Below are 27,983 nucleotides of genomic sequence, written 5' to 3' on the forward strand. Positions count from 1 at the left end.
TCAATATCTGGGATGTGGGAATTTGCAGCTGAATGATCTACCTCTGCAGAAGGTGGTTCTGGAAACTTCATTCATTTGAGGGTTCAAGGAAATGTTGGAATTCATAATTATTGTAAGATATTTTACTATTGTGTTTGGCGTCCTGAGCGAATCACAGACACGCTGATGCACCTTTCCTGAGATCTCATCATTTCAGGATAGCCAGCCAGGAAGTTAACCCTGTGGCTACCTCCTCTGTAGAGCAGTAGGGCTGAAGCACATTGCCAAATGTTTACTCTGAACTTAAACGCCGGTCAGGTTCAGACCTTCCTCTCTTTCTCACCTCTTTCCTCGAAAATGATGCAGAAATAAGTCACGAATCAAATCACTACTGCACCATTTTGGACATGTGCCTCAACAACCCCGAGAACACCACCTCATTCTACATTTTGCTTTCATCCTAGACAGAATGCCACCTGTGTAGGGAAGGGTGCTTCTTATTTTTTGTCTATTCCAGGATAGCGGTAACACCATTTCTTAACCTGGGATTATCTTCTGTCCTGGTAACATGGCACATAATCATCTGTGTGACATCATGTGACATGACTTTAAGCCTACTACATATTTCAGTCTTATGGAGGTTGCACCTAATTGTTTAGAAATATTTTTCACATTATTCTATGATCTGTTGCTACTTATTTTCATCCCATTTTTCCAATTGGTCACATGTTTCCTGGGAATACTCTAATCACTCCTGAAACACCCTGTTTTTAATGTATTTTAGAATATGGGAATTCTTCAGCATTGAGCCTTTCCAGACACTGTCCTGGGTTTATCTTGCCCAGACTTGCCAATCCTTGTCGACCATTGGAGATTGTTTTGCGTTTCTGCTTTTTCAAGTGACTCTTCTATAAAAAATACCCATTTCCTTACATGTCTAAAGTCTTGTGACAGCTGCATTTAATATGGTTGGATAGCATCCAGTCATCAATGGCACAGAGACAGTGGTCCAGTCTGGATAATTGTAATTCTGCAGGGTTTTCCAATTTAGAATGATCTTTGTGTTACAAGTGCAGCTATAGCACGTTTGGTGTATGGAACAGATGAGTGAGAGTCTCAGATATAGTGGGAAAAAGGAGACAAAAACCTGGGAAAACAATTGTGTGTGTGATAGGGGGTTGATGTCAATGGGTGTAGTAAGCTAAGGCTGTGTCTGCAATGTATTAGGAATACATCCTGTGTAGGATACTTCCTTGAATATAGAGAATTTCCAGTCTTTGTAGTATGGTGGTAAACAGTGTCAGAGATAGTGAATAGATCTAGCAATAGGAGAGGTGACTTTTAAATCATCCCACATCTATATCAGAATGTGTTCAGTGCCTCTGCTTCAGTGGAAGTCCATTTGATGGTCTATTACTTATAATTAATTTTGTAATCTATAAAACACCAGCTCTTAAAATTAGTATTCCAGGGACTGGCAAATTGGAGATTGGTCAGTACTTGATAAGAGCTGATGGATCAAGTTTTTTTTTTAGTTTAAAGAAGAACTTTATTGAAGTAAAAAAATGCAACACAATATATATAATCAATTAAAGCTTACATGCAATTGGGAACAGTGGATTCATTACAAATATAATATAAATCGGGGAAATCAAAAGGGTTGCATATACAAGAAAAGTTATAGCAAATCTAAAGAGAGAGAAAATCATAAGAAGGATAATGCTGTAATGATATACTGTAAACAATAAACGAGTTGGAGAGTATAAGACATACTAAAAATATCAACATTATGAAAAGTAATGGCCGTAATATGGAATTATTAGAAAAAGAAAGCTAGATGCAAAAATGTAGAATATGAGACAATTCATGGTGGTTTGGGAACCTCTTCCAACAAAGGGCGGTGAAGGGACCTCTTTTGAGCAGAGGCATCAAAGAAAATAGTTATGGGAGACCACATATGCTCTCCTTTAAGGATTAGAGATAAAGGAGAAATGTATGCACAATCAAGTCGGTGGATATAGCAGACACTGTACCACAAAGCTTGAAAAGAAAGTGGCGTAGATGGTTTCCAATTTTTTTGTTATTTGTTGTAATGCAACTGCAGTTAGTAAGTCTACAATGGTAGTGTTACATGTAAGGGATTGCCAGTAGTCAGAAAGAGTGCCTAGTAAAATATTCATAGGAGAGAATGAAAATGGGTGTTAAAAATGATATTAATTTGAGACCATACCTTCAACCAGAATTGATGAGTACAGAGGCAAGAAAATAGCATATGAAATAAATCCACATTTGAAGCATTACACAACCAACAATTTGAGGTGACTGTAGGTTTGAATGTATTTAATTTGCTTGGAGTAATCATGAGTTTATTGTTTACTCTTGACGATGTATAAAAAGAAGACAGTTTGAGTGTATTTGATTGGGCACTTAATAAAGGTAGGATGTTGTTTTGAGAATAGAAAGAGGGAAAAGATGAAGATAATGAAGACAAGGCAGAGGAATAATTCGAATTAAAATCTTAAATTTATTGGAATATGTTTTGGGGAGTTTATAAAGTAGGTGTGCTTCAGGAAAAGTAAGGAATGTATCATTTGAATACAGTTGATGAACCCAAAGAATACCCTTATCCCACCAAGTCTTCCCATAAATAGATTTATTTTTGATTTGTATAAGATGATTATGCCAGATTGAAGAATTAATAAATCAGTCACTATCTGAAAGGTGTGAGATGAGTATTAAGTGAAAGAGCTTATGAGCGGTTTTATTTATAGGCGAAGATAGTATTGTGTCTTCTGAGTTTATAAAAGGGATTCTTGGAAAGAAAAGGTAGAGAGAAAAGAAAGTTCAATGCCTTCCAGAGTGGAGAGAAGTTTAAATTTTGATGTAAACATTTAGCATGTTGTTTAAGGAGAAAGGCATTCTGGTAAGACTGAAAGTCGAGAAAATGTACACCCCAATATGATTTATTGCGTTTAAGCTTGACTAGGGATACACTCGTTTTTTTTTATTCCATAAAAAGGAAGATAGAGCAGCATAAATTTGTTTGAAAAAGTGTGACGGAATAGTGAGAGGGATGAGGGGAAATAGTATAAAAGACAACTGGGACAAGGACCATTTTATTAGTGGCAAGCCTACCCCACCAAGATAGATACAGAGGGTGCCATTTAGAGATAGAGTTAGATATTGTGGATAGATAAAGTATGTTTTATAGATGGGGCAAACCAAAGTCCTATATATTTAATTTTTGGGGAATTCCATGTAAAATTTGTATTAATGAATTTGTTTTTAAAATAGAAAACATTTAAAGGAAGGATCTTGCATTTATCATGGTTCAAATTATAACCACAAAGAAAGGAAAAAACATTAACTTCCGCCATGAATGCTGTGAGAGAAGATTCTGGGTTGGACAGGTATAATAAAATATCATCCACATAAACAGTCAATTGGATATGAGTTTTGCCCTGTTGAAAACCATAAATATTTGGATTTTGTTTAATTTTAGCCAGAAAAGGTTCTTATGCAAGAATGAAAAGATGTGGAGAGAGAGGACATCCCTGACAAACTCCTCTTATAGGGAGAAGAGAGATGAAATAGAGCTGTTAGCAAAAGTAAAAGCTTTGGGGGACTTGTATTGTATAATAAAGAGATATGTAAGAAATTAACTTAGGACCAAAGACAAACCAAGAAAGTGCATGAAAAATAAAAGACCAGTCCATATGGACAAAAGCTTTTTCTGCATCAAGAGAGATGTCTGCAAGTGATTGGGATTGTTTATTTGATTTATGTAGTATATTAAAGAAAACCTTAGTGTTATCAGGAATAGCTCTGCTTTTAATAAAACCAGAATGTTCCTTGCATATAATTGAAGATAGAAATAGTTTTTGAAAATAGTTTATAGTCAGAGTTGACTAAAGGGATTGGTCTATAGTTTTTACAAAAATGAGGATCTCCTCCTTCTTTAGGAATTAAGAGCCTCTTGAAAAGTACCACTGGAAGTTTTAGAAAAAATGAAGTGGGTATATAAAGACTGAAGGTGTGGAAGGAGAAATTTAGAAAAGTGAGTGTAAAATTCAACAGGGAAGCCATCCGGCTAGGTGCTTTTCCTATTTTAATACGCTTTAATGCATGAGAGATATCTTTCATGGAAATATTACTTTCCAGTGATGAAAAGTCAAAGTCAGTAGGAAATATGTTTTTCTAGTGAAGAGAAGTAACTTTGTATATCAGTAGGGGTTGGAAGGTTTTCAGGGGTATAGAGTGTAAAGTAATATTTTTCAAATTCCTCTTGAATGTCCGAATTTTTAGTCACCGGAGTGGAGTCAAATTTTAGCACATAATCAATATTCGTATTTTCTTTCTTGATTTTAAGGTATGAGGCAAGGAGTTTGCCTGCTTTATTTTGGCCTCCATAATACTGGGCACTACCTTTAAGAAGGTAGGAACTAGCATTTTCTGTAGATGATTTATTATATTTAAAGTTGTCAGCAATAAGATTGTTGAGATCGGATTTAGAATTAGCAGTGGTGTATAGTGTTTCTAATAATTTGATGTTTTTAAGGAATTAAAGTGGTTTTTGGGAGTTACATGTTTTCTTCCTAGCAACAAAGGATATATGAAATCTCTAGCTGAAGATTTAAAAGCATCCCATACAACCGGGAAAGAGGTAACTGGGGAGATATTATGTGCAAAGAATTCAGTAATAAAGGTTTCAAAAGTGGAGGTGAAAGTCTGGTCAATTAATAAAGAGGTGTTAAAATGCCATCTTTTGTTGGTTGTGGTAATAGGGAGTAGTTCTAAATCTAAAATAACTGGAGCATGGTCCGAAATTAATATGGAACCAATGTTTGCTTGTAATATGTGTTGTGATAGTGATTTGGAAACAAATAAATACTCAAGGCGACGAGACTGAGAAAGATGGGTAGCTGAGAAGAAAGTATACTCACACAGCTGCGGATTACAAAATCTACAGGAATACAGATGAGCTCTGTGAGTAATTGGGTTGGTAAAGTGTTAGTGCATGGGAGAGGGGCGGGGGTACATTAAAGCTGCGATCTATGTATGGATCTATGACTAAGTTACAGTCACCACCGAAAATGACATATTGTGTAGAAATAGACATCAAAAGAGTATATATATTCGGCCAAAGATGATTGTAGTGTTTAGTAGGACCATATACATTAAACAACGAAATAGGTATATTATTAACTTTGAGATGAACACCCTTCATCATCTGAATTTTGAGATAAAAGAGAAACATTATGCTTTTCGTGACAAAGAACTACAACCCCATTTCTTTTGTTTGTCCGTGGAGAAAAAAAAACATTCCCTACCCAGTGACATTTAAGTTTTAAAACTTCTGAAGTGACTAAGTGAGATTCTTGTAAAAATAAAATATCTGATTTAAAGATTAGACAAGAACTATTTGCCTTTTAGGAGGTGTACCCAAACCTTTAACATTCCAGAAAACAACACGTAATGTCATTTGTCAAAAAATTAAATCCAAAATAGAAAAAACTACAGCATAATCAATGGAAGATTTAAAATAAATAGGATAATAGACAGTAAAGCTCTCAGGTAGAAATGAGGTAAGATAAGAGATAAAAGTAAAAGAGGAAGTGGGTAAAGAGGATAGGAGGAGGACAAGAAAGAAAGAAAGAAATAAAAAGATAGATAAATAGGGAAAAAGAGAGAGACACCAGATTAACCCTGGGCATAATTCATGAAGTCGTGCAAAGCGTAGCTATGCGAAGTGCACTTCGCACTATGCATGCTACTCATAGCTACGCGAACTGCGTAGTGCGGTAGGGAAATGCTGTTCGCAATGATTCCACAGTGCCGGATGCTTGTCCACACTTGGCAATCATTACGAACGGAATCATGCACAGTACAATTGGTCGTTTTCTGCCGCCCGAGTAGATTTGTACTTGAGTGGCAGCTTTCTCACGCAGACTGGTAGTTTCTCATCGCAAGCATATGCGACCACTCGCAATGAGAAACCTAACCTTCCTGCTTTGAGAATCTCTCCGGGAGTTTTTTTGTCCACGCTCTCGATCGGCAACTTGATGTTGCCGATTGCGATCGAGGAAAAAGTCTCGCCGGGATTTTGATTTTGCTCGCTCGCGTTCGCCAACTTAACGTTTAGGAACGTGAGCGAGCAAAAAATGGCCACTATGTGGTTTTGCACTGTGCTATGTGCGATTCGCGTAGCGCGTAGTTGCGCAAACTACTCCCACTCCACGAGCGTAGCATCGTTTTCCGCCCAGGGTTACACTAGATAAAGTAAACAATAAAGCATGCCAAAAACACAAACATGAGGTGAAGGGTGTTGAGGCAACAAGGAGAAGAAGGAACAATCAGTCAAAACTTCAGGACAAGCAACGAGGAGGGAAATAATCCAAGTGGACTATACAACGATGGGTGGAACAGAGAAACGGCACCTGATAAGGAAAACATAAGGATAGGAGGAGGATAGGAGGAGGACAAGAAAGAAAGAAAGAAATAAAAAGATAGATAAATAGGGAAAAAGAGAGAGACACCAGATTAACCCTGGGCATAATTCACGAAGTCGTGCAAAGCGTAGCTATGCGAAGTGCACTTCGCACTATGCATGCTACTCATAGCTACGCGAACTGCGTAGTGCGGTAGGGAAATGCTGTTCGCAATGATTCCACAGTGCCGGATGCTTGTCCACACTTGGCAATCATTACGAACGGAATCATGCACAGTACAATTGGTCGTTTTCTGCCGCCCGAGTAGATTTGTACTTGAGTGGCAGCTTTCTCACGCAGACTGGTAGTTTCTCATCGCAAGCATATGCGACCACTCGCAATGAGAAACCTAACCTTCCTGCTTTGAGAATCTCTCCGGGAGTTTTTTTGTCCACGCTCTCGATCGGCAACTTGATGTTGCCGATTGCGATCGAGGAAAAAGTCTCGCCGGGATTTTGATTTTGCTCGCTCGCGTTCGCCAACTTAACGTTTAGGAACGTGAGCGAGCAAAAAATGGCCACTATGTGGTTTTGCACTGTGCTATGTGCGATTCGCGTAGCGCGTAGTTGCGCAAACTACTCCCACTCCACGAGCGTAGCATCGTTTTCCGCCCAGGGTTACACTAGATAAAGTAAACAATAAAGCATGCCAAAAACACAAACATGAGGTGAAGGGTGTTGAGGCAACAAGGAGAAGAAGGAACAATCAGTCAAAACTTCAGGACAAGCAACGAGGAGGGAAATAATCCAAGTGGACTATACAACGATGGGTGGAACAGAGAAACGGCACCTGATAAGGAAAACATAAGAGACAAAACTACAATTATTCAACATGTTTGGGAAGCAAATACAATAAAAAAACAGTAGAGTTAACTTCATAAAAGAAGAAAATGAATATATCAAGTAGAGGTTGAGGATATTGCAATCTCCATGGTTTCTTCTTTACAGTTGTCGATGAATCACTGAAGCAGGGCTGCATCCTCATATGTAGTTGTTTTATTTCTATAAGTCACTTTGAAGAGGCAAGGATGGATTAAACTGAATCTAGCATTTAAGTCTTGTAGTGCTGGTCGCAAAGCTAAGAAACATTTTCTTCTCTCTGCTGTGACTTATTCCTATGCATTTAAATTTAACTGTCTGTAAATATTTCAACAAATCAGTATATTCTAGAAAGTATAAAATTACACCTCTCGCTTTGTGTGAGGATGATGTGGTCTGAGGAGCATGACTAAGCATGTGTGCTCTTTGTATATATAAATGTGATCATTCAGGGAACACACGGACCTGAGGAAGAAAGAACTGAAAGAAAGAAATAGGGTTGAAGCCTTCCAGACCTTCAGCTAAACCATAGATTCGTAGATTTTTACGTCTGCTTCAGTTTTTGAGGTTTTCCACTTGATTCTGAAGTTGAGATATCTCTACCTTTTTGGGATGAATCCGCTGAGTAGATGTTTGTAGAGATTCTATTTGACGTTTCATTTGAGTAATTTTGTTGTCAAAGGTAGACCATTTATCCTCTAGGCTTTACAAATGTAAATTAGTTTCTTCCACATAGGGTTTGAGAGCCCGTATCTCATCAAAGAGTAAGTCTAAAGATGTTGGTGGAGGAGATGCAGCTGGTGAAGGAGGGTCCTTTTGACTAGTTTAGTAGTTGACGATGTTGAGGGAGGTGTAGGCTTAGAAGTATTTTTTCTCATTTGACAGAGAGGAATGCGAAGCATGGGTGGAAGTGGATGCGGAAATTGATAAGGATGCCCCTGCAAGTGGGGGGGAGAGATAATCTGCTCTGGATCTTCCATTTCGCTTTGTAGTATCGAAAAAGGGTTTGAAGTTGTCAAGGCGGGAGTCTTAGGACGTAGAAGAGTACTGGAGGCAGCACTCCTGACAGATTCTATTCTCTCCATAGACGTGAACAACACCGACACAAAAGAACAGTTTTTGAGGGAGAGTGGAGAGAAATTGCACAACACAGCAGTTTTAATGAGCAGTTATTAAATGTGTGGCTTGTTGAAAATGTAGAAATTTTCAAGTGTAGTCTTATGTTGGTTTGCTCAAATATATAGTATATTGGTTGACCCTGACATCAATAATTATTTCTACATGTCCAATAAAGCAAAAACCAAACAATTGCTGAGAAACATGCAGTTGAAAAAAGCAAAATAATGCAGGATGTTATTCTGTGTATCAGTGTTTGTTTGCAGAAGACTGTGAAGATGCAGGCATTAGGACATTTTGTGAGGAAAGGAAACAAAATGGTGGCCCTGATTCCAGTCACGGAGACGTGCCACAGCTGTTAAGAAAAAATATGAGTGTCAGCTCCTTACCGTAGTGCAATGAAGGCATCATGACCATGCCACCCAAGATTTTTTCTTTTTGTTTGAGGGAAGGTTTTCTTGGGCCGCGTTTGCTGAGGATAGTTCTTGCTTCAATGGGTGTGGATGTGTTGTGTAAGAGGTCTTTAAAGATACAACCATTCCTTACCCCACTCTAGTACAGCACAAGTGACATCTAAAACCATACCCTTAAACGTATTACTAAGATCACGAAGCACAGATAACACATCCCACATCGCAAATAGAAACAGAGTAGACAACCGAACTTATGACAAAAAGAAAAGGATCGCAGAAAAAAGAACGGATCAAAAACACAGAAAAGCAAAATGCGAATCCCGAAAAAAGCGAGTAATCATTCCCAAGAGGTCATTCCAAAATCAGAGCGAAATCAAAGAGCTTCCAACACAAATTGGCAACATGGCACAAGACACACTAAGCACTCTCCAAGCAATGGAAAAGTTACTTGAAATCACGGTAAGCACTCACTCCAAAGTCATGCATATCCAAGAACTAGTGCACAAATCGCAGAGAAAGAGCAATGAGGCTGCCATGCCATTATCAAGAAGGAACAACCGACCAGATAGGACTTGTGATTACTTGTCAGAAGAGGAAACCCTTGCCTTACTCCGAACATATGAGCCAATGGACCGCAATAAAGGGGAGGCAATTATAACAGTACCGATCAACCCTAATAGAACATCCAGACAGAATGAAAGGAAACTCAACCTTAACAACTTACAACATGTCCAGCTAATCACCGACTCGCAAAAACCGAACCCAAGTAGCTCAGGGAAACCTCTGATATGCCTACTGCTCAACTGTCGGTCCGCAACAAAACATGCATCAGACATAGGGAACCTCATCATCAGCAAGGAAATTGACATGAAAATCCTTACAGAAACGTGGCTTTCGGAGTCCTCGTCTCCAATCATGGATCTCTTAGTACCCCCTTAGTATAACATTGTGAGACTAGATAGAGTAAAAAAAGACAGGAGGTGGTATAGCCTGCATTCACCAATCGGATATAGAGGTCAACCAAATACAATCCGACCCACTAGAATCCTGTCAATATTTAGGTCTCAATATAAGATCGGCAGACAATGAAAGAGGCAATCTGCATGCGCTTTATCACCCACTAGGAGATAACGCTATGTTCATAGACCACTTAATGAAGATCATAACGGCTAACTCTAAAACCGATGCCAATAACATATTCCGAGGTGATTTTAATTTACACTGGGATGACTGCAATGACAAACAGGTCAACGCTCTCAAAGACTTTTTAGTGGTGCTAAACCTCACCCAAGCATGCACACAACCAACACACTCGAAAGGAGCTACGTTAGACTGGATAATATCAAGAAACAATGATACTTCAATCCTCTCAATTGCTCCGTGCCACTGGTCAGATCACCATGCCATAACCTTCCTGATACCCACAGTGAAAAAGAACAAGACCACACAACCTATCAAACTTAAAAAACGGACTTGAGATACAAACGATTTGAATATTGATCTACTAGTAGAAAGATGTGAATGGGACCTAAATCCACCTAACAACATGCAGAATGTGAATGATCTAACATTCACTATACAACATCTGTAGCGAATATTGTCAACGCCACCATGCCACTAAAACTGAAAAGAGTCACAAAGAAGGTTAAAAATCCATGGTTTAATGGGACACTGAACGAAGACAGGCGGAAACTGAGACTTGCTGAGAGAAAATGGAGACAACACCCTTCATCCCCCGAACTGAAATCCCTCAGAAAAATCAGAAACGAATACAACAAAAAGATCCTCAACTCAAAAAAGGAATTTATAAGATCAGAATTGGATAACGCCAAAAACAGACCACGGAAACTATTCGAAATCTTAAAGCAACAATCCAATAAGCTGGCCAAATCGGCCAAAGAAACTACAAACACGCAACTAAGCTGGGAAGAATTCTCAACATTTTTTACCGATAGGGCCAACATGCTTGAATGAGAGCTCAGAAGTGCATCTGACAACCTCCCCAACCAACAACCGTCAACGATCGATACAACTTCGAAAATGGTCTATAATAGTGCAAAAAACAAGTCACAATGGGATACCTTCAAATTATATGACCAGAATACCATCGCCAAAACGCTCTCCGATATCAAACCTAACAACTACTACAACGACCCACTACCTTCAAAATGCCTAAAAGAAAGCCATATTGTGATTCCAATTTGGACAAAATAATAAATGCCTCTCTATCCCAAGGAATCCTTCCAGATTGCCTAAAAACAGGTCAAGTCATCCCCATCATCAAAAAACCTACAGCGGACCGGGCAGATCCAAATAATTTTCGCCCAGTGACCAATATCCCATTACTTGCCAAACTAATTGAGAAATGCGTGCAAGGTCAACTGAGCCAACACATCACCAATTTCACCCTACTGGACAACTGCCAATCAGGATTCAGAACAGGACACAGCACGGAAACAGCGATCTTTCATATTGTCGATGACGCACTACAGGCCCTAGACCAAAATCGAACGTGCCTACTGATCCTCCTGGACCTGTCATCTGCGTTTGACACGGTAAATCACGAAACATTACTGACCAGGCTCCATGACAGAATGGGAATGTCTGGAAATGTTCTGAAATGGTTTGAATCCTTCCTTCAGAATAGAACACAACGATTCCTGGTCAACCAATCACTTTCACCATCTTGCCCTAACCCAATTGGAGTCCCTCAAGGATCTACATTATCTCCATCTCTGTTCAACATGTATGTCGAACCTCTTACAGAAATTCTCCGAAACTCAAAGATATCCTAACACATGTACGCAGATGACACGCAAATATATATCAAGATCACGTCTCTGGAAGACATCAAGTTAATGAATGAGGCCTTAAAAATGTCATTGGAATGGCTAACGAACAACCATCTGAAGCTTAATACACATAAAACAGAGTTCCTACTAATTTCACCCGCAAAGAACCATGCAGAAGTGAAGGAATGGACCAAACTGGTTACAGCACTAAATTGCACCCCTACTCTAGTTAACGCAGCAAAATCACTAGGAATTACATTGGATGAGAACCTAGACATGAAAGCCCACAATAAATCATTGGCAAAAAGTGCCCGCTTTCATTTGGACTACATTAGAAAAGTGAAACCATTCATCTCTAAGGCGGATCTCAAACTGGCAGTCCAATCCTTAGTTATCTCGAGGATTGAATATGGATGCACTACCTTAGCAGGTCTACCAAAAATCTCCACAGCACCACTAAAAGCATGCCTCAATGCAGCAGCAAGACTCATCACCGGACCGAGGAAATTTGACCATATCTCTCCTCACCTGAAAGCATTAAACTGGCTACCCAACGAAGCCAGAATTCAGCTAAAAATAGCACCCACAAAGTATCACCTACAAAGCGCTCCACTACAATACACCAAGATACCTCGCCCAGAAAATTGAATTATCAGGAGGAAGCAGACCAGCGAGGAGTGCCAAGGAGCTGTTGTTGAGACCACCCATTTTCAGGAAGAAGAAAACCTATAATAGAGCTTTCTCAGGAGCAGCCCCAGGAATCTGGAACTCACTCCCTCCAAACATTAGGAAAATTCGAAACACAGCAACATTTAAGAGGGAAGCGAAGATCTTCCAGATGAGTAAGTACCTTACATTGGTAAGACACCTCATCACTAACACTGAGTCATAGATGCTCCAATACAGAGCATCCTTGTAAGTAGAGAGAAAGTCACCAGCGTTAATGGAGATAACTGCTGTACGATAAGACCCATGAACCAGGACTGTCGGTACACATTGATACCAAGCTGTAACCTAATCTCTACCTCATGTCACTGTAAATATATATATGATTATCTCCTTAAGGCTGTATAATTACCTACCTCATATCTTTATGAATCATTATACTATATACGTTTTTATCTCTAACCTACCTCATGTGATGTAAAGGGCTCTGATATCTATGGGTCTTGTTCGCGCTATACAAAACTCTATAATAAAAAAAAATAATAATACATGCTGGGAGAAGTCTCATGGGGCTATAAATGGATGAACTGCCATGACCAGTTCTCTAAATTTGGCTTCAGGAAGCTGTTTGAAAAACCGAAATGCTCATTTGTCTTTACCTTTTGTTGTGTTCCTCATGTTTTTCATAATCTAGATGTAGGCCATTAGGCCTGTGCTATGGTCTTCCATGTTCTTTATGTTGGTAGGAAGCCTATTAGTAATGGCATCACAAAATACTTGAACATGAGGGTAAATGGTGGCGGTGAACTTTAGATTTCATAATTCCCAGAGGATCCCACGTAGTCCCATGTAGTTCTTTCAATCAGCATTTTGCATTAAATATACATATTGAGTAATGACAATGTTTAGCTCTGTGGGTCAAACTGCATGACCTAATTTGTTTGTCTGAAATATATGCATAGAATGTAAAGTGAGAATTGTACAGAGTGGAGGCACAAATGAACTATACATTTCACTAATAACCCTGCACGTTAGCAATAATCAATCCCACACACACACACACATACATATATTATGCAAGCATATCATGAATATTATTAGCATTGTATAAATATCATTACAACATTTGAACATTGCTAATTCCATTAAAGAGAATGGAGCAGCAGTGGCCTGCTCCTGTTAACATTTCAATGTACTAATTTACAGTCTTTGACTCTCTCTCTCCTCTGCCTGCCTCTCCAGTATATCAGGATTAAACAGAGAAATGAGAGAGACCGAGGAGGTTTGGGAGAGAAAACATTGAGCACCCCTCCCTTCTCTGGTGGAAGGCGAAAGTGGGGAATTCTCCTCAGCTCCTGTGTCTCACTCAGCCCTGCTAAACACAGACATGCAGTCTGGCAGAGCCGAGAGGGAATCTGGGGTTGACTTCACACTCCTTTCACTGCTCCTGCTGTCCATGTTTGCAGTTTTTGCCCTGGCCACACACTGCAATAATTGATGAACATGCACAAGAGAAGATGTGAAACTAAAGGGTTTATTACAATGTCAGTGGGTTCGACAGTCGGGCGACTGACTTCTGCACCTGCTGTCCGTCCGCCACGTTAAGATGCTGCGGGCAGAGGCATCGGGCGGAGGGACCATCTGCGGAGCTTCTGACAGGCTAAAGGAGGCTATCGGTGCATCGGACGGTCAGTAATTCCTTCAATAAGGGCGGTGCCTGTTCAGGCACCCATAGGGATTACAATGCCCCTTACCACCTGCCCTATTTACATGGCGATTCACCCGCCATGAAAAGGCAGGCGGAAAGTGCCTTTGGGGGCCTTAGCAGGGCCCCCTTCACCCCTGGCCCTCTGCTATGGGGCCTGTGGCGCACCTCGGGTGCCCCCTAACCATCCGTGCACCATGTATTAGGCATGTATGGTGCTTGCACAACGGTGCAGAGATGTTTTTAAAGTGTTTCTTTTCTACTGGGGTATGTGCTGCAGCCCGCAGCACACGTCTCAACCGAAAATGTACACATTGTGACTGGCGTGAAGGCGATCGCATGGTAATCAGGGTAGTGGGACCGCCGACTTATAGTCGGGCGGTCCTTCTTCAGCCATGGTGTCCGACTGGCATCGTAATGATGTCCATAGGGTCAGAAGCTTAAGATTGGGAGTGGTTGGCTTAAAACTCTTGTCTCCTGGGAGGCATTTTTTATTTATTAGAACATTCAGCTCTCATGTGACGGAATTAATTTTCTAATGACCTTATCACCCGCCATAGCCAGCGATACCACCCATTAAACTCTCACTCCCTTGTTTTAGGAGTTTACCTTTGGATTGGGTACTTAATGCTTGAGAAGGACATCAAAGGCTGCTGTAGCCCGCTATGGCAGGCTCCGAGAGTATGATGAAAGATCAGAAAGTTAGGAGCGCCACTGAGGACAATGTATTGGCTCAGGACCAATAATGTCTGAAATTGCCCATCTGCTCCAACTTTGTAGTGTTTGTGTTTTCCATGTTTAATTTAGAACATTCATCTCTTGGTAATGGGCTGTCATTTTATATTATGCAAAAAACGTTTTTAACCTGAAAATAAATACCTAAAAGTAAATGTTACTCTGCCCAGGAAAGTGGGAACAGAGGAATAAATAACAGATTTGAGTCCGAATATTAGAGGCAGAGAAATGTGTGATGGCAAGACAGATTTTCTGTGTTTTTTTAGGAATGGTAATGATAATGGGTGATACATGAATACAAGACAGAGCAAGGGAGATAGTCATTTGAGAGAGAGAGAGAGTACAGTGAAAAAGAAACGAGAGAGACAGAGTAGAAAGAGCGAAATACGAATAAGGAGATAGAAGATAGATAGACAGACAGACAGACAGACAGACAGACGGATAGATAGATAGATAGATAGATAGATAGATAGATAGATAGATAGATAGATAGATAGATAGATAGATAGATAGATAGATAGATAGATAGATAGATAGATAGAAAGCGTTTTGTATGTTAGAGCTGGCTTTTACATTTTGCCTATGATTCGATTTTTAAGGAAACATTATTAAACTATAAAGTGGATAAGATAATGTTAGGCTGTAAGTTTGTATTAATAGATATGCACTTGTTCATTTTGTCTGTTTACAACTTAAAAAATAGACAGGGTTGCAGCTTATAAATGGCATGCTGACATGCTTTCAATTTGAATTATATTTTGAGTGGACCATGCAGTGCTTAACAATGAACAAGCTGGGCCGCCTTGACCATAACTGACAAAAACTTTTACATCACAATAAATTCACAATCCTACAAATGCCTCGTGTACTGATTAACGGTGAAACTTGTTTTCGTTGCTTAAACTTTTTTGAACTGCATTCTATACATTTAGACATAGGACAATCCCCGTGTAGTTATTCAAAGAACTCAAAAAAGAATGCAAAAATATTTTGAAATTGTTATCTAATAGGCAATGCAAAAACACCATAATTCTAAATATTTCCCCTTTCTTTAGGTCTGGATCGATGCAGCCACTCAGATCTTTTACTCGTTAGGCGCTGGATTTGGAGTGTTAATTGCATTTGCCAGTTATAATAAATTTGACAACAACTGTTACAGGTAAGGGGGGGCATTTCTTCCTGCCCTTGATGTTACTACACGTGCTTTCGTTGCATGCCTGGAAAAGTAAAACTAGAGGGCTGCCTTGAATGCGTCCATTGCCAAATTAGAAGTCAATGTGATATTTATTTGACTAATTTTACACAGTCCTTGAAAGTGCTGAAGGTACAACGAGGAAACGCTTTACTTCCATTTTGTCTCCTGAGTGTATGATTTATCCTTCACAAGACTTTATACGTCAACCCCTTGACACGCTTTGCTAGCAGACACATGGTGCTTTTTGACAAAGGATGTATTTAATTCTTGCCCTAAAGCAATGTAGACAGTTTTCAACCTATGCACGTGTTTACAATGTCTTATGGTTCGGCGTGATGTCTGATATCCATCTGGTATAACCTCAATACTAAGTTCAAGTGCAGTTCTGTCCCTGAGGGCTAATGAGCAATCTAAACATATCATTGTGACATGCATGCTTTAACTGCAGAGGAACCATCCACGCTGATGTCGATTAGGAAGGATCTTAGGCCCTGTTTCTGAACTTTGTGGAAAATGCATGGTAATTGCCACTCTCTCAAATTGCACTACCAATGGGGCATTTATTAGTCCATCTATTCCAAGTTCCGTATGCCAGAATGAGGAGTCACATGTGGCAAATGAGATTTGAGCACTTATTACCGCATGTTTCACATTTTTAAAACCATTTTTACCAGAACAGTTTCAAAATTAGTAGAGGTCTAGTCACGGTACCGAGCCTGACACTGTGGTGGCATCTGAGGGGTGTGCCCTTGTTCTGGGGCATCCCCATTCATAGGTGCCTGATGCTGCATCAGGAAGTTTGCTTTACGCGTATGTATGTTGTGTAATGGTTGGTACAATATATTGTTTTTCAACTTGAAAAAATCTCAGAACTGAACATAAACAACGAAAAAGTGACCAGTCTTACAACATTGGTCTTCAAACGTCTTAATGCCGCACCCTACTCATGTAAATAAAGAAAATATATCGGGTCTCCCCCAATTTTTCACAATTATTCTGGTAAATTGACAATGTTTGCATGATACGTTGGAAGGTGAGGGTGAGAAGGCCTTGGTCTCCCTGCAATTTGAAAAGCATTTGACACAGTGGAGTGGGCCTTTTTGATGGGGGTGTTGTGAGGCATGAGTTTGGACCCAACGTCTGTGCTTGGATACACTTACTGTATACAGCTCCTTCTATACCCATCAGTGTGAGGGGTGAACTTTCTAACGCTTGGCTGGTGGGACGGGGTACTCGTCAGGGATGCCCTCTTTCGTCCCTCCCATTTGCCCTGGCAATTGTGCCTCTTGTGCTGTTGCCACATGCAGAGCTGGAACCCTGGGGGATCAGGGTGGGGGATACAGTCCTTGTTATTTCGCTATATGTGGATGGTGCATTGATATATGTGTGCTCGTCTGGGTTTCTGTTTCCTTTCTGATGCAGCTCTTGGAAGTTTTTGCTGAAGTTTCTCAGTCTTAAGATCAATGCCCACAAGTTGTTGCTGTTACCTCTATCTAGGTGGATTGATTGGGAAACAACAAGAGCAGTTGCCAGATATGGGTCTTCAATGGGGATTGGAGGGATTTTGATATTTGGGGATCTGGGACACACACACTTAGATACAACATCAGCTCCAGAATGTAGATAGGGGGCTAACGGGGCTGGATAGTTATGTTAAATTCTGGAATAGGCTAGGGTGGTTTGGGCAAAAATGTTTTTTCTCCCCCGCTGCCTATCCCCTGTGCAAAACTCCCTGTTTCGACTGGAGGATAGTTTCTTCCGTACGTTGGATAGCTTGTTGGTGTCTCTTTTTTGAGAGGGTAGGTGCAGGTGGGTGGCGCTCGCAACACTGAAGGACTTGGAGAACGGAGGATTGGCGGTCTTGGATGTGCAGTTCTACTATTACGCTGCACACTTGCAGCATGCAGCCAGATGGCTTAAAGAGGCATACAATTTGGAAAAATGGTTTCTGGGGACTGAGTTTGGCAGTGGCACTCTGCCCCAATTGTTACTGCGGGGTGGCAGGTCAGAGCTCCCTGTTTAGTACTTGGTCACACATACGGATGGTATATGGGAAAAGTGGTTCACCAAGTAATTTGCAGAGCCCCCTTCAGTAGGGAATTAAAACTATAGGATTTGACGCTCTTTAGGAATATTGACTCAATCTTCCTTATTGACGCATGATAGCCTATACTGTAAAGGGTTATATTGTAATAGCTGTGTCCATTAACAAAAACAAAGAAACATGTATACTTACAGAGTGGGTGAGAATGATAATATCATATCCCTCTTGCTTGATTGCAATTAGGCTTTGTGGCTCCCAGACAATCAGCAAGGCACTTCCGTTAGGTTGGCTTGGCCGGTTGGTCCCAGCCCTCTGGAGCATGCAAAAACCAAAACGTTTCTGAGTCCCAACTTCCAGAATATAATAGGAAGAGTACACTTTGAAACCAGCCAAGGGTCTAGGACCTTGGGGACAGCAGTTGGGGGCCAAGATTCACTGTAGCAGAGTCCACCAGCATGGTCCATGGTAGGTCCACTTGGCACTGTTCAGCTGTGAAGTTGCATGAAATGCATATTGTAGCTTGTTGTGTCCCCATAGCCTGCACAGGGGATCAGCCTTAAGACCTCTGGAGTTCATGTATTTGTTCTTTGTCCTGGGTTAAAGAGGGAGAGCAGGTCCACTTTTTTAGGATCTTCGCAGGTCACAGACAGCAGGTGTAGTCCTCTTCTATTCTTCCACAGGTCCAGAAAGTGTTCTGAACTGGGATATCACATTTATACCTGGCACCTGTCAGTAAGTAGAGGAAACTCCTGACCACTTCCTAATGAAAGAGGTTAAAGTCCCCAGGGGTAACCCTAACTTCCTTTGCAGCATTTTCTGTGTGCCCTACTGTGAGCAATCCTATAGTGCCCTTCTCTGCTTAAAACCAAGATAAAAGAGCATTTGTTTCCCCTGTTCCGGGTCTGGTGGCTCAATGGACTAATGCCTCCTCTGCAGGGGCCTGTTTTCGATCTCATGCTCACAGGTTCAAATCCTGTCAGTTCCACTCAGCCTTTCATCCATCTGAGGTCAATACAATGAGTACCATTGAGTTGGGTAACAATAAACATCTGTTATTCAGCACCAAGATGCCTACAGGCGTGCTTTACAAATACATGTTATGTTCTGACCTCTGGTGCTTATCCCTCAGGGAGTGGAGAAATGGCAGTGGAGGCTTCTTTAAAATCAATCAAATCCTGAGCCCAGCCCACAGGCCCTCCTGTCAAGAGGGAATAACATCTTCCCACACTCAAGGCCTGTTGTTCTTCCTCTGGGCGAAAGTTCATATCTCTTCAAAGAAGCTATTCTGCTGCTTGATGACAGTTGAGGCTCATTCAAATGGGTCTTCAGAAGCTGTAGGCAGGAAAAGGGCTACTTTCCAAAAGTACCTTTTCCACAATATCTATTAAGACTCTAACTTCACCAATGAATTGGTGTTTTATAAATACTTCATAAAGTCCGATAATGAAATTTGAGCAGTTTCCTAGCCAGAGATAGCATTATTAAATGTATTTCTGTATCCCAATGTTTTCATGTGGAACAGCCAGCCTTACTTCACTGAAAATAGCTTTTTGGGCTTTATCATTTTAAAGATATGCATAACATTAAATGTCTTTATGTGCTTCTTTTAAGTACCATGCACCCTGCCTTATGCTCAGCAAGGCCTACATGGGGGTGACTTATAGATATTTAAAAGGAAGGTTTCGACCTGTCAAAAGGTGTTCTTTTTTGGCTTCCATCATCCCCTTTTGTATTGCTTTGTTAACTAAAGAATGATGATGGATTAAACCCAGATCAGTTGACTGGGGGTGAGTGTTTGATTTGTTCAAACGCTCCGTCCATCATCCCCTTTTGTATTGCTTCGTTCTTTTTTGGCTTGTCTAACTTGCAGTTCAAAATTGATTGCACAGCCAGTCTACAAGGGGTAGCCCTTGGGTCATTTGCACTTTCACTGCATTCGCTGCACAATGGGAGCTGCAATCCACAATTGAAATTTAACTTAAAAGGGTACTTTTGCACCATATAGTAGGGACTTCTAGGTAAGTGAAATATGCCAACTAGGGGTATGCCAATTTCATCATGTTAAAAGGAGGAGCACAGGCACTTTGCCACCAGTTAGTAAGGGTCATCATCAAAATAAGCTTTATTCGATTTTTAAATTAAAAATCATAAAAGCATAAGCAATACAGGAATAAAAAAATAAAAAACCGTAGACATTTCATTTCATAGACACAGTAAAAAACCATCATTCAACAATTATTGTGCAAGATTCAGTTACCATTAAAAGCTTAGAAGTTAGTCCTATGTAATGTGAGGGGAGCTCGGGTAAAAATCATACAGATCCCAAATGCGAATTGTGCCTTGTCTTTCTTTGGGGGTACAAACTCGTAAAAAGGGGGCAACATTGGTGTTTTTAAATTTAATTAGTACCAGATCCCCAGCAGTGCATTTGGGCAGCGTCCCTAACCATCCCACCCTCCTGACACTCAAAATACCTCCGTCTAGCCCCGGCGGCAAGGGTCTATTCTTTTTTAGCCAATAGATGGCTTTATTTAGCAGATCTTGCTGGGATTCGCGTGTTCCCTGGGTGAGGGCAGGGACCCCAGAGAGGACAGACACATACGGGGCGGCCTCAGGGGGCAGGTTGATATGTGGCATTCTTGCCGAGGCGGATCTAGCCACTGTATGGGTTTTTGGTGCAGGTTTGACAAATACTTTGGGGCCTTTTAGAGTAGGTGTGCATGATGGCTGTATTTGGGTGGCACCATTGCCAGATTTATACATTTCGGGGGCGATGGTAGGTTTAGGGCAGACGCATGTGGCCATAATAGTAGCTGGAAGCGGGTGCTTTCTTATTACTGACTCAATATTGGTCAGCCTTTCCCCTAAATCATTCATTTTTGTGACCAAGGGAGAGATGGTAGCAACCAGCAGTTGCTCGATTTTGACCAATAAAGTCGTATTTAGAGACAAAAGAGGATCCTCTAGTTTGTCCGCGGCCGGGTCCTCGATAAATGCTATTGGGTTAGCAGGTGATGGTATAACATTGGTGCACAGTATTTGTTTACTTGTATTGTTCCCAAAGTTAGTTTCGATGTCATGCTTCCATCTATTGTAGGAACCCGGGGGCGCAGCATTAACTTGGTTGTACGCTATATCAGCGGGCCATTTGCTTTGAGACAAAAAGAATCCACAGTTGGGGAGGTTATAGGATCAGTGACGTACTTTGTACCACACAGGGCGTTGAGTTCTTCCCATATAGACATCGTGTTTATAATAGTTTAAAGAAATGCCAAAAAAAAAAAAAAAAAAAAAAAAAGTCAAATAATATTGAAGCACGATACCTCCCTCTGTGATGGAACAGAGTGGGGTGGCCCGTCCCGGCCTCCTCAGGCCTCTGAGGGCCACAGAGGGCCCGCCCTTTGCCCGGGCTTAGCCCCGCGCTTTGTCCCGCGTGCGTCCCGCGGGACAGAAACAAGGAGTGTATTTATTAGGCAGGTAGGCGGGGCTGGCTGGGGAAGAGTACCAGCTGTTGATGGTCAGAGGGAATGCTGGTACTCGCAGTCCCCGGCCGCCGCACCCGCCGAATCCCCGGACACAGCAAACGGGGGCAGACAGCAGCAAACAGTCCCCAGATGGACAAACGGCTCCTCCGGTCTCCCAAAGGGTCAGAGTCCCGACCCAGCTCGAGCTCGAGCTAGTAAGGGTAAAGTGCAAAGAGATCTACAGTCAGCAATAACACAAGATAAAAATCTAGGAGTACACCACACAAAAGAATTTAATTTCCCAAACTCCTTCTCACAAATTGTTCATGGCATCATGAACACTCCCCTCCCCCCTGACGATCTTGTATCTGAGCTCCATTGTGGATAATATTTGCTATTAGCCTTCTGGCTCGACTGACAACTTCATAGTTTGTCAGTTGTTTTCTTTGACTCTACTCCAGGTTTGCGGGCAGTCGGGACCAGGAGGGTTCAGTGGGAATAGAGTCCTTCACCGGTGCCTGATACAGGAGTGCAGCTGTGGAGCGTACAGTGGTCCAGTGAAGCATGTTTTGATACTCTGTGGGTCTCATTTCTGGTGATAAATTCCAAGTACTTGCACATATCGTGGGAAGCTTTCTTGAAATGAGGGTCCATTGTTAGTGATTATTGACTTGGGAGCCCATAGATACTCAACATTGTCCCCATCTTGGGATGGATGTACCCAGAAGTGTTTGACTTTACTACCACAGAACTTTGTAAAACATTGTGTGATGATGAGAAGCTGCTACCCTTTTGAGAGTGCTCAAAAGTCTGCATGATGTTTTCCTTGACCTAAGGCTGTCTTTCCTCCTTCTGTTACGATTGGAGCAGGATAATCAGAGTTGCAGCTTTGAGCCATGGACATTCTCCTACCACTTTACCAAAGTGTTCTTCACTGGAAACAATACTGGTTCCCTGAGTCTTGCTTTCACAGTGCTCTGATGTCTTTGATTCACACGTTTTATGTGAAGACAGAGTTCCCTGTGAAGTACTAGCTTGTTGTCTCTGAAAAATACTAAACTATTTACGTTGCCGAATTTGTTCCTTATTGCCCAGATGGTTTGAAGGCAAAACCTGCTCACTTCATCTTTGTTGTAAACCTCATTCATTCAGGATTGTATGGTATGATTTCACTGTCAGTATTGCCTTCTGTAAGCATTCATCTTCAGTAGTACTGGTCAATCATAACTTTAATGTCGTGGTCATACAGGTACAGATTGAAGGGTGAGCAACAGCACCTGATGGCTAAGGCCACTTTTTCAATATGTGAAGAGTGTTGTTTAATTCTCAAGAGGTCTCTGGTGGCAAATCGGATTCCAATTGTCTCTAACCTAGTTTTGCATAAGGATGGCCCCCAGAACCCGTGGCTGATATTCACCACTAGTGCAGGGTCAAAATATCTTATTGTAGTGTTGTGCAGTAAGGCTTGCCTGTTGCTGTCAGAAGCAAATTGCTCTTTGCTGCCCCTCTCACATTCAGGATGAAACCTCCTGCAATATATAGCCATGCCCAGGAAGCTCTGAATCTCAGCAATTGACTCTGGTGCGACTGTGTCTTTTGTTCGGTCAACTTTAATTCCAGCATTTGAAAATATTTACCCAAAGAACTGGATTTCATTTTTCAGAAATGTACACCTTTTGGGGGGGATTGTACTTCCCATTTCTCACAGCCTTCGTAGTGTCACTGCCAGACACTTGTGGTGTTCTTTTTGCAGGAATGAGGATATCATTTCTCACATTGATTACTCCTTTTAGACCTGATAATGTCTCCCTGATAACATTTTGAAAACCTCAGCTGCAAAGGAGATTAGAAAATTTAGGTGGCAATAGTGTCAGAGATCAAAATTAGTCGAAAATGTGATTATATATCAACATCTTTCCTCCAGTTGTAATTGATGATATCCTGCATTGATTGTTTAGGTCATTGATGAGGTTGTCTGTTGTAGGTGTAATGTGCCTTTCACATTTTATAGTTTTGTTTGGTGGCCTCATATCTATACATAGGCCTGGCCACTTCAAGGCTGTTCTTCCATCACTGGCTGATGATGAAACAATATAGTTTGATGGTGCAGGGCCATTGGTTGCACCCTGGGGTCAATGTATTGCTTCACTGGGGGTGCTCTCAAGCAACTCAACCACTTGAAGAGATTTTTGCAATCATACAGGATGAAATTCATGTATTGCACATGTACACCAAAGACAAATTGTATTTTTTCAGCTCTTCAGCGTTAAGTAACTAATGAGCGAACTCATTCCGGCTACGGTGATTATGAATCTTGTGTAGCAACAGTTGTTGTGCTTCACAGTTGAGTAGAACACTTCGGGTAGGGGGAGTTGTTCCAAGTTGCCATTGCATTCAGTGTTGGTTTTAGCCTATTGTTCTGTCCCCCCCATAACATTTACCTATACCCCAGTGTCGTCGTGTGCTGCTTTTTCAGTCCTTATACGTTAACTTGGCATGTACGTTGTCTTTTGTTCTGTTTAGGTGCTTGATTCGAGAAGTAGATTATGAAAACATCATCCTTGTTGTCTTCCTCTTGCTTGTCATTAACGTTAGGCTCTCGGCTGTGGGTGAGTGTCTCATCTTCTTTAGTCTCTGAGACCATGTGAATGCTTTGCCTCATCATATGTTGAGGGTGTGTAGAAGGTACGTGTTGGTCTCCTCTGCAGGCACAAGCAAAATGTTCCAACCTGTCGCTGGTTAAGCTGGTTTTTCCTTGTGCTGGGCATTCATTCATGAAGTGCAGTCTTAGGCTCCATTAACCCACAGTCTCATTTGTATCTTTCCTTTAGCGCACTCATGATGTCTCAATTTGGATGCCCCTTTCTGTCTTTATAGGTGTAAGATCATTAGCTTCATTTTCACCAGTGCAGATTCCATTTGTTGCGCCCTGACACTGGAAAGTTCGCTAGACTGCGCTAGGGTGAGATTGTCATCTAAGGAGATATCTGGTTTCCAGTGAATTAGGCGTTGTAGGACTGCTCACTTATATCCTTGTATATTTTGGGCTCTCAATTCTTTATGAGGATTGTTCTGCATTCTGGAAAGTTCTCACTGTGACAGTACATTCTTTGGATTTTTCATAGTTCATTTCACTAGTAATCATTTTTAAATAACAAGTGTTTCACATGCACAAATGCTTTGGTTATTATTATTAATATAAGAAAAATTATTATGATCAATCTATCAATAAAAAATCAATTATATTAAAAAGTACCCATAAAAGTATAAACATTATAAACACATAAAATGATGTTTTGCTGAAGGGCAGGTTTAAGTAAAAGGACATTTACCAAAGAACACAAATTAATAAAAGTGAACTGAACTGTGGCATTCTCTGCTACAGTGTGAGGGGATTCCCAGTGAGGCAGGTGTTAAATAAAATAGCATATCACCAACATTTTCAGGAACTGACAAGGGTTGGGTACACTCCATGCTAATCTGAAACAGTTATGTTTGGTTCTGGGTCTGTGTTGAGTGACAGGAGTTTTGCGCAAGTTAGGCGAAGGAAATATTAAAACTTTGCTCAAAGCATTCTGGTTTCAATATGCATAGTAATTGTACCACTGGTTAAAAGAAAATACATAAGGTTTTTGGGTACATCTTGCAAAAAAAGTAGGAATTTGAGACTACATGACATGACATTTTCACTCTCAAGGTCATGGTCCAAGATGCAAGTGCCCAAATCAACACCTTTGGGATTGGGGTGACATAAATTATGTTTACTGAATCCCAAGAAGCAGATTGAATGGAGGACTTAAAACCCGCTTTGAGTCTAAAGTTAAAATTCCTGCATATTATCCAGTTAGAGTCTGGGACATTTCATCAATATAGTTTCATAAATATAACAATACAATGCACGAAAATGAACATTCCTATCATGGGAAAATTCATTGTTATGGAAATTAATTAAATGAAATGTAAAATTCCCAATTTAGAGTGGATTAACTTTTTGGTAAACGGGTATGCCCATCACAGATATGGCCAGTTACTGACCACGTCTCCTGAACCAAAACACTATTGTAGGTATCACAGACTCAGTATCGTCTCCTTTGCTGACGACACCCAGCTGATCCTCACCCCCACAAAAAAAAACCTGTACCGCCAAATACAACTTCCACAGTGGGATTAAGGTCGTTGCATCCTGGATGAAGGACAGATGCCTCAAACTCAACTCAGAAAAGAAAAAAGTACTCATCCTGCAACCCACCCACTTTGCCTGGGACAACTCCTGGTGGCCTGCCGCACTGGGAATCCCCTCACTCCCACTGACCGTGTACTCAACCAATGCATCATACTGGACTCTTCGCTCATAATAAACCACCAGATCAATGCCATATCCTACTCATGCTTCCACATGCTACGCCTGCTCCAAAAGACCTTTAGTTGAATCCCCACCGAAGCAAGAAAGATGGTCACCCATGGACTCATCACCAGGAAGCTCCACTACAGCAATGCACTCTACACCGGCATCACCCAGAAACTCCTCAGGAAACTACAGAACGTTCAAAACGCTGCAGCCAGATTTGTCCTCAACATCCCTCACTGAAGCCACATCACCGAACACTTTTGTGAACTTCACTTGCTCCCATTCAACAAAAGAATCACCTTCAAGCTCCTCACTCACTCCTACAAAGCCCTCCACTATGCTGGACTAGCATACCTGAACCACTGCCTCGCATTCCAGATTCCTGCCAGACACCTCTGCTCCACTCGACTAGCCCTTGCCTCCATCCCTAAAATCCACAAGACAAGAACCGCAGGGAAGATCCTTCTCCTACTCTGCCATCAAAACCTGGAACACCCTGCCCCTCCACATCAGGCAGTCCCAGTCGATGATCCAATTCAAGAAGGATCTCAAGACCAGGCTCTTCGACTGAAACCAGATGGATCGGCACTCCCCCACCCCTCCCTCCAGTGCCTTGAGACCCTCACGAGTGAGTAGCTGCACTATACAAACCCTTGACTGATTGATTGATTAATTGTAGGTGCAGATAAAAGAAAGCTACTCCTTGTTCTGAATGTTAGATGCGAGACCCAAACTCTTTCAACTAATAATGCCCAAAGTAAAAGGTGAAGATACTAACGAAGAGGCGGATTACTAGTCTCATTCATATGTAGATCATTGGGGGGTGCTTCTCCAAGCATATTTGTTGACTGGTGTTCAGTCATCCCAGCAGTTCAGAGTTCTGCAATAGGAAAAACCTGTCGCAAAGTGACAAAATGCTCCGGCTGGTTAAGGTTGGAAGTTGTAGTGACTGGATGGTCAAGGTCTAGTGTTTCTACACTATGTGTTTCCTCCAGCCACTCCTTGAGGGCTAGTTTCCAGATTCACCCCACACCCATCCATCACAGGTGTCACTGGTCAGGTGACCCTGCACATAAATGGGGCTGGGTGAACATGCCCTTGGCCAGTTCCATTATTTCAGCTGCTTGAGGGCCTAGGGCCCGAACTCTTACAACAGCCACAAACAGTTTGGACCCGCGGATGTGTGTGTAACAGCCCTGAAGTTTGGCGAGGGGGAGAGTGTAGCCTGAGTATAAGGCATCTCCTGCCAGCACGCTGCACCCAGCGGGTGAGACTGATTATGCCTGTCAGTGAATGACACTGCTGCAGCTGCCAGCCGTGAGCCGGTGCAAGAACGCAGACAAGTGGTGAACACTGAAGGACCTAAGGTCCGCCTCTGTGACCCCAGTGGGGCAGTTGTGGAGCAGACGAAGTGCCTGCTGACTCATTGGATGTGAGGTGAGCTCCAATGTTGCAGAGTGAGACCAAGAGCAAAGGCAAAGCTGCCAACCCTCACTTCAGGAAGAGAGGATCCCCTACCCCTGAAGTGCCGACTTGGGCAAATAAACTGTGCCGACATTGAGGCGGGTGTAGTGCCTGCAGGTGAGGGGACCTAAAATCAGTCCTGCTGCGTCTGCTACTAAAGTCACCCCCTGCAACGAGTGGGAAAGAGCCCATGTAACGTGGGCACGTCGTCTTGAGATAGGGTGAAAGAGGGCTGAATCTGCTACTCGGTGCCATGGATGCTGGAGTCACACATTGATGTCCCCCTACGTGAGACCCCCTGTATTTGAAGTGACTCCTATGAGTGGTGACACCCGCAGATTCACCAGCCTGCCATCCACATGGAAAGGGGAGATGCGGTCTGGCAGCTGCAGCGAGTACAGAGTGGCATGTCCACACAGCAGACAGGCCCAAACTTGTACAGCCTGCCTATGGTATCTCCAGGAATTCCCTTGCAGGCCTGTGCTGTCATCTCCAGAGGCCCGTGGCATCAGAAAGCCTGCCATGGCATAGGTAGAGGGTCGAGGGTCTGCAGCACCACCGGGCTGTCATCAGAAGCACCGCACAGAGCCTTGGGAAGGTTGCCAAGAGAGCACGCGGCTCAAGTCAAGGCCCCCAGAAGACTGGAACAATCCTGTGTTGATACTGGCGTGTAAGGGCGAGACTGGCCCCCAAAGAGTCAAGGGTTAAGTAGCATTGAAACAGGGTGGCGTGAAATGGAAAAAACAAAATAAGAGA

At 41.8% G+C, this 27,983-nt stretch overlaps 1 protein-coding gene across 1 annotated transcript in view; it reads left to right on the top strand.

Moving 5' to 3' along the window:
• Window positions 1–27,983, top strand: part of SLC6A2 (solute carrier family 6 member 2) — a 1,355,875-nt gene that overhangs the window by 734,092 nt on the left and 593,800 nt on the right. The window contains exon 7 of the mRNA XM_078668346.1: window positions 15,768–15,871. Within this exon, the coding sequence (XP_078524472.1) occupies window positions 15,768–15,871 (104 nt within the window). The remainder of the gene's footprint in view (window positions 1–15,767; window positions 15,872–27,983) is intronic.

This window comes from Lissotriton helveticus, chromosome 12, assembly GCF_964261635.1.
Source record: "Lissotriton helveticus chromosome 12, aLisHel1.1, whole genome shotgun sequence".
In the NCBI taxonomy this organism is placed as follows: Eukaryota; Metazoa; Chordata; class Amphibia; order Caudata; family Salamandridae; genus Lissotriton; species Lissotriton helveticus.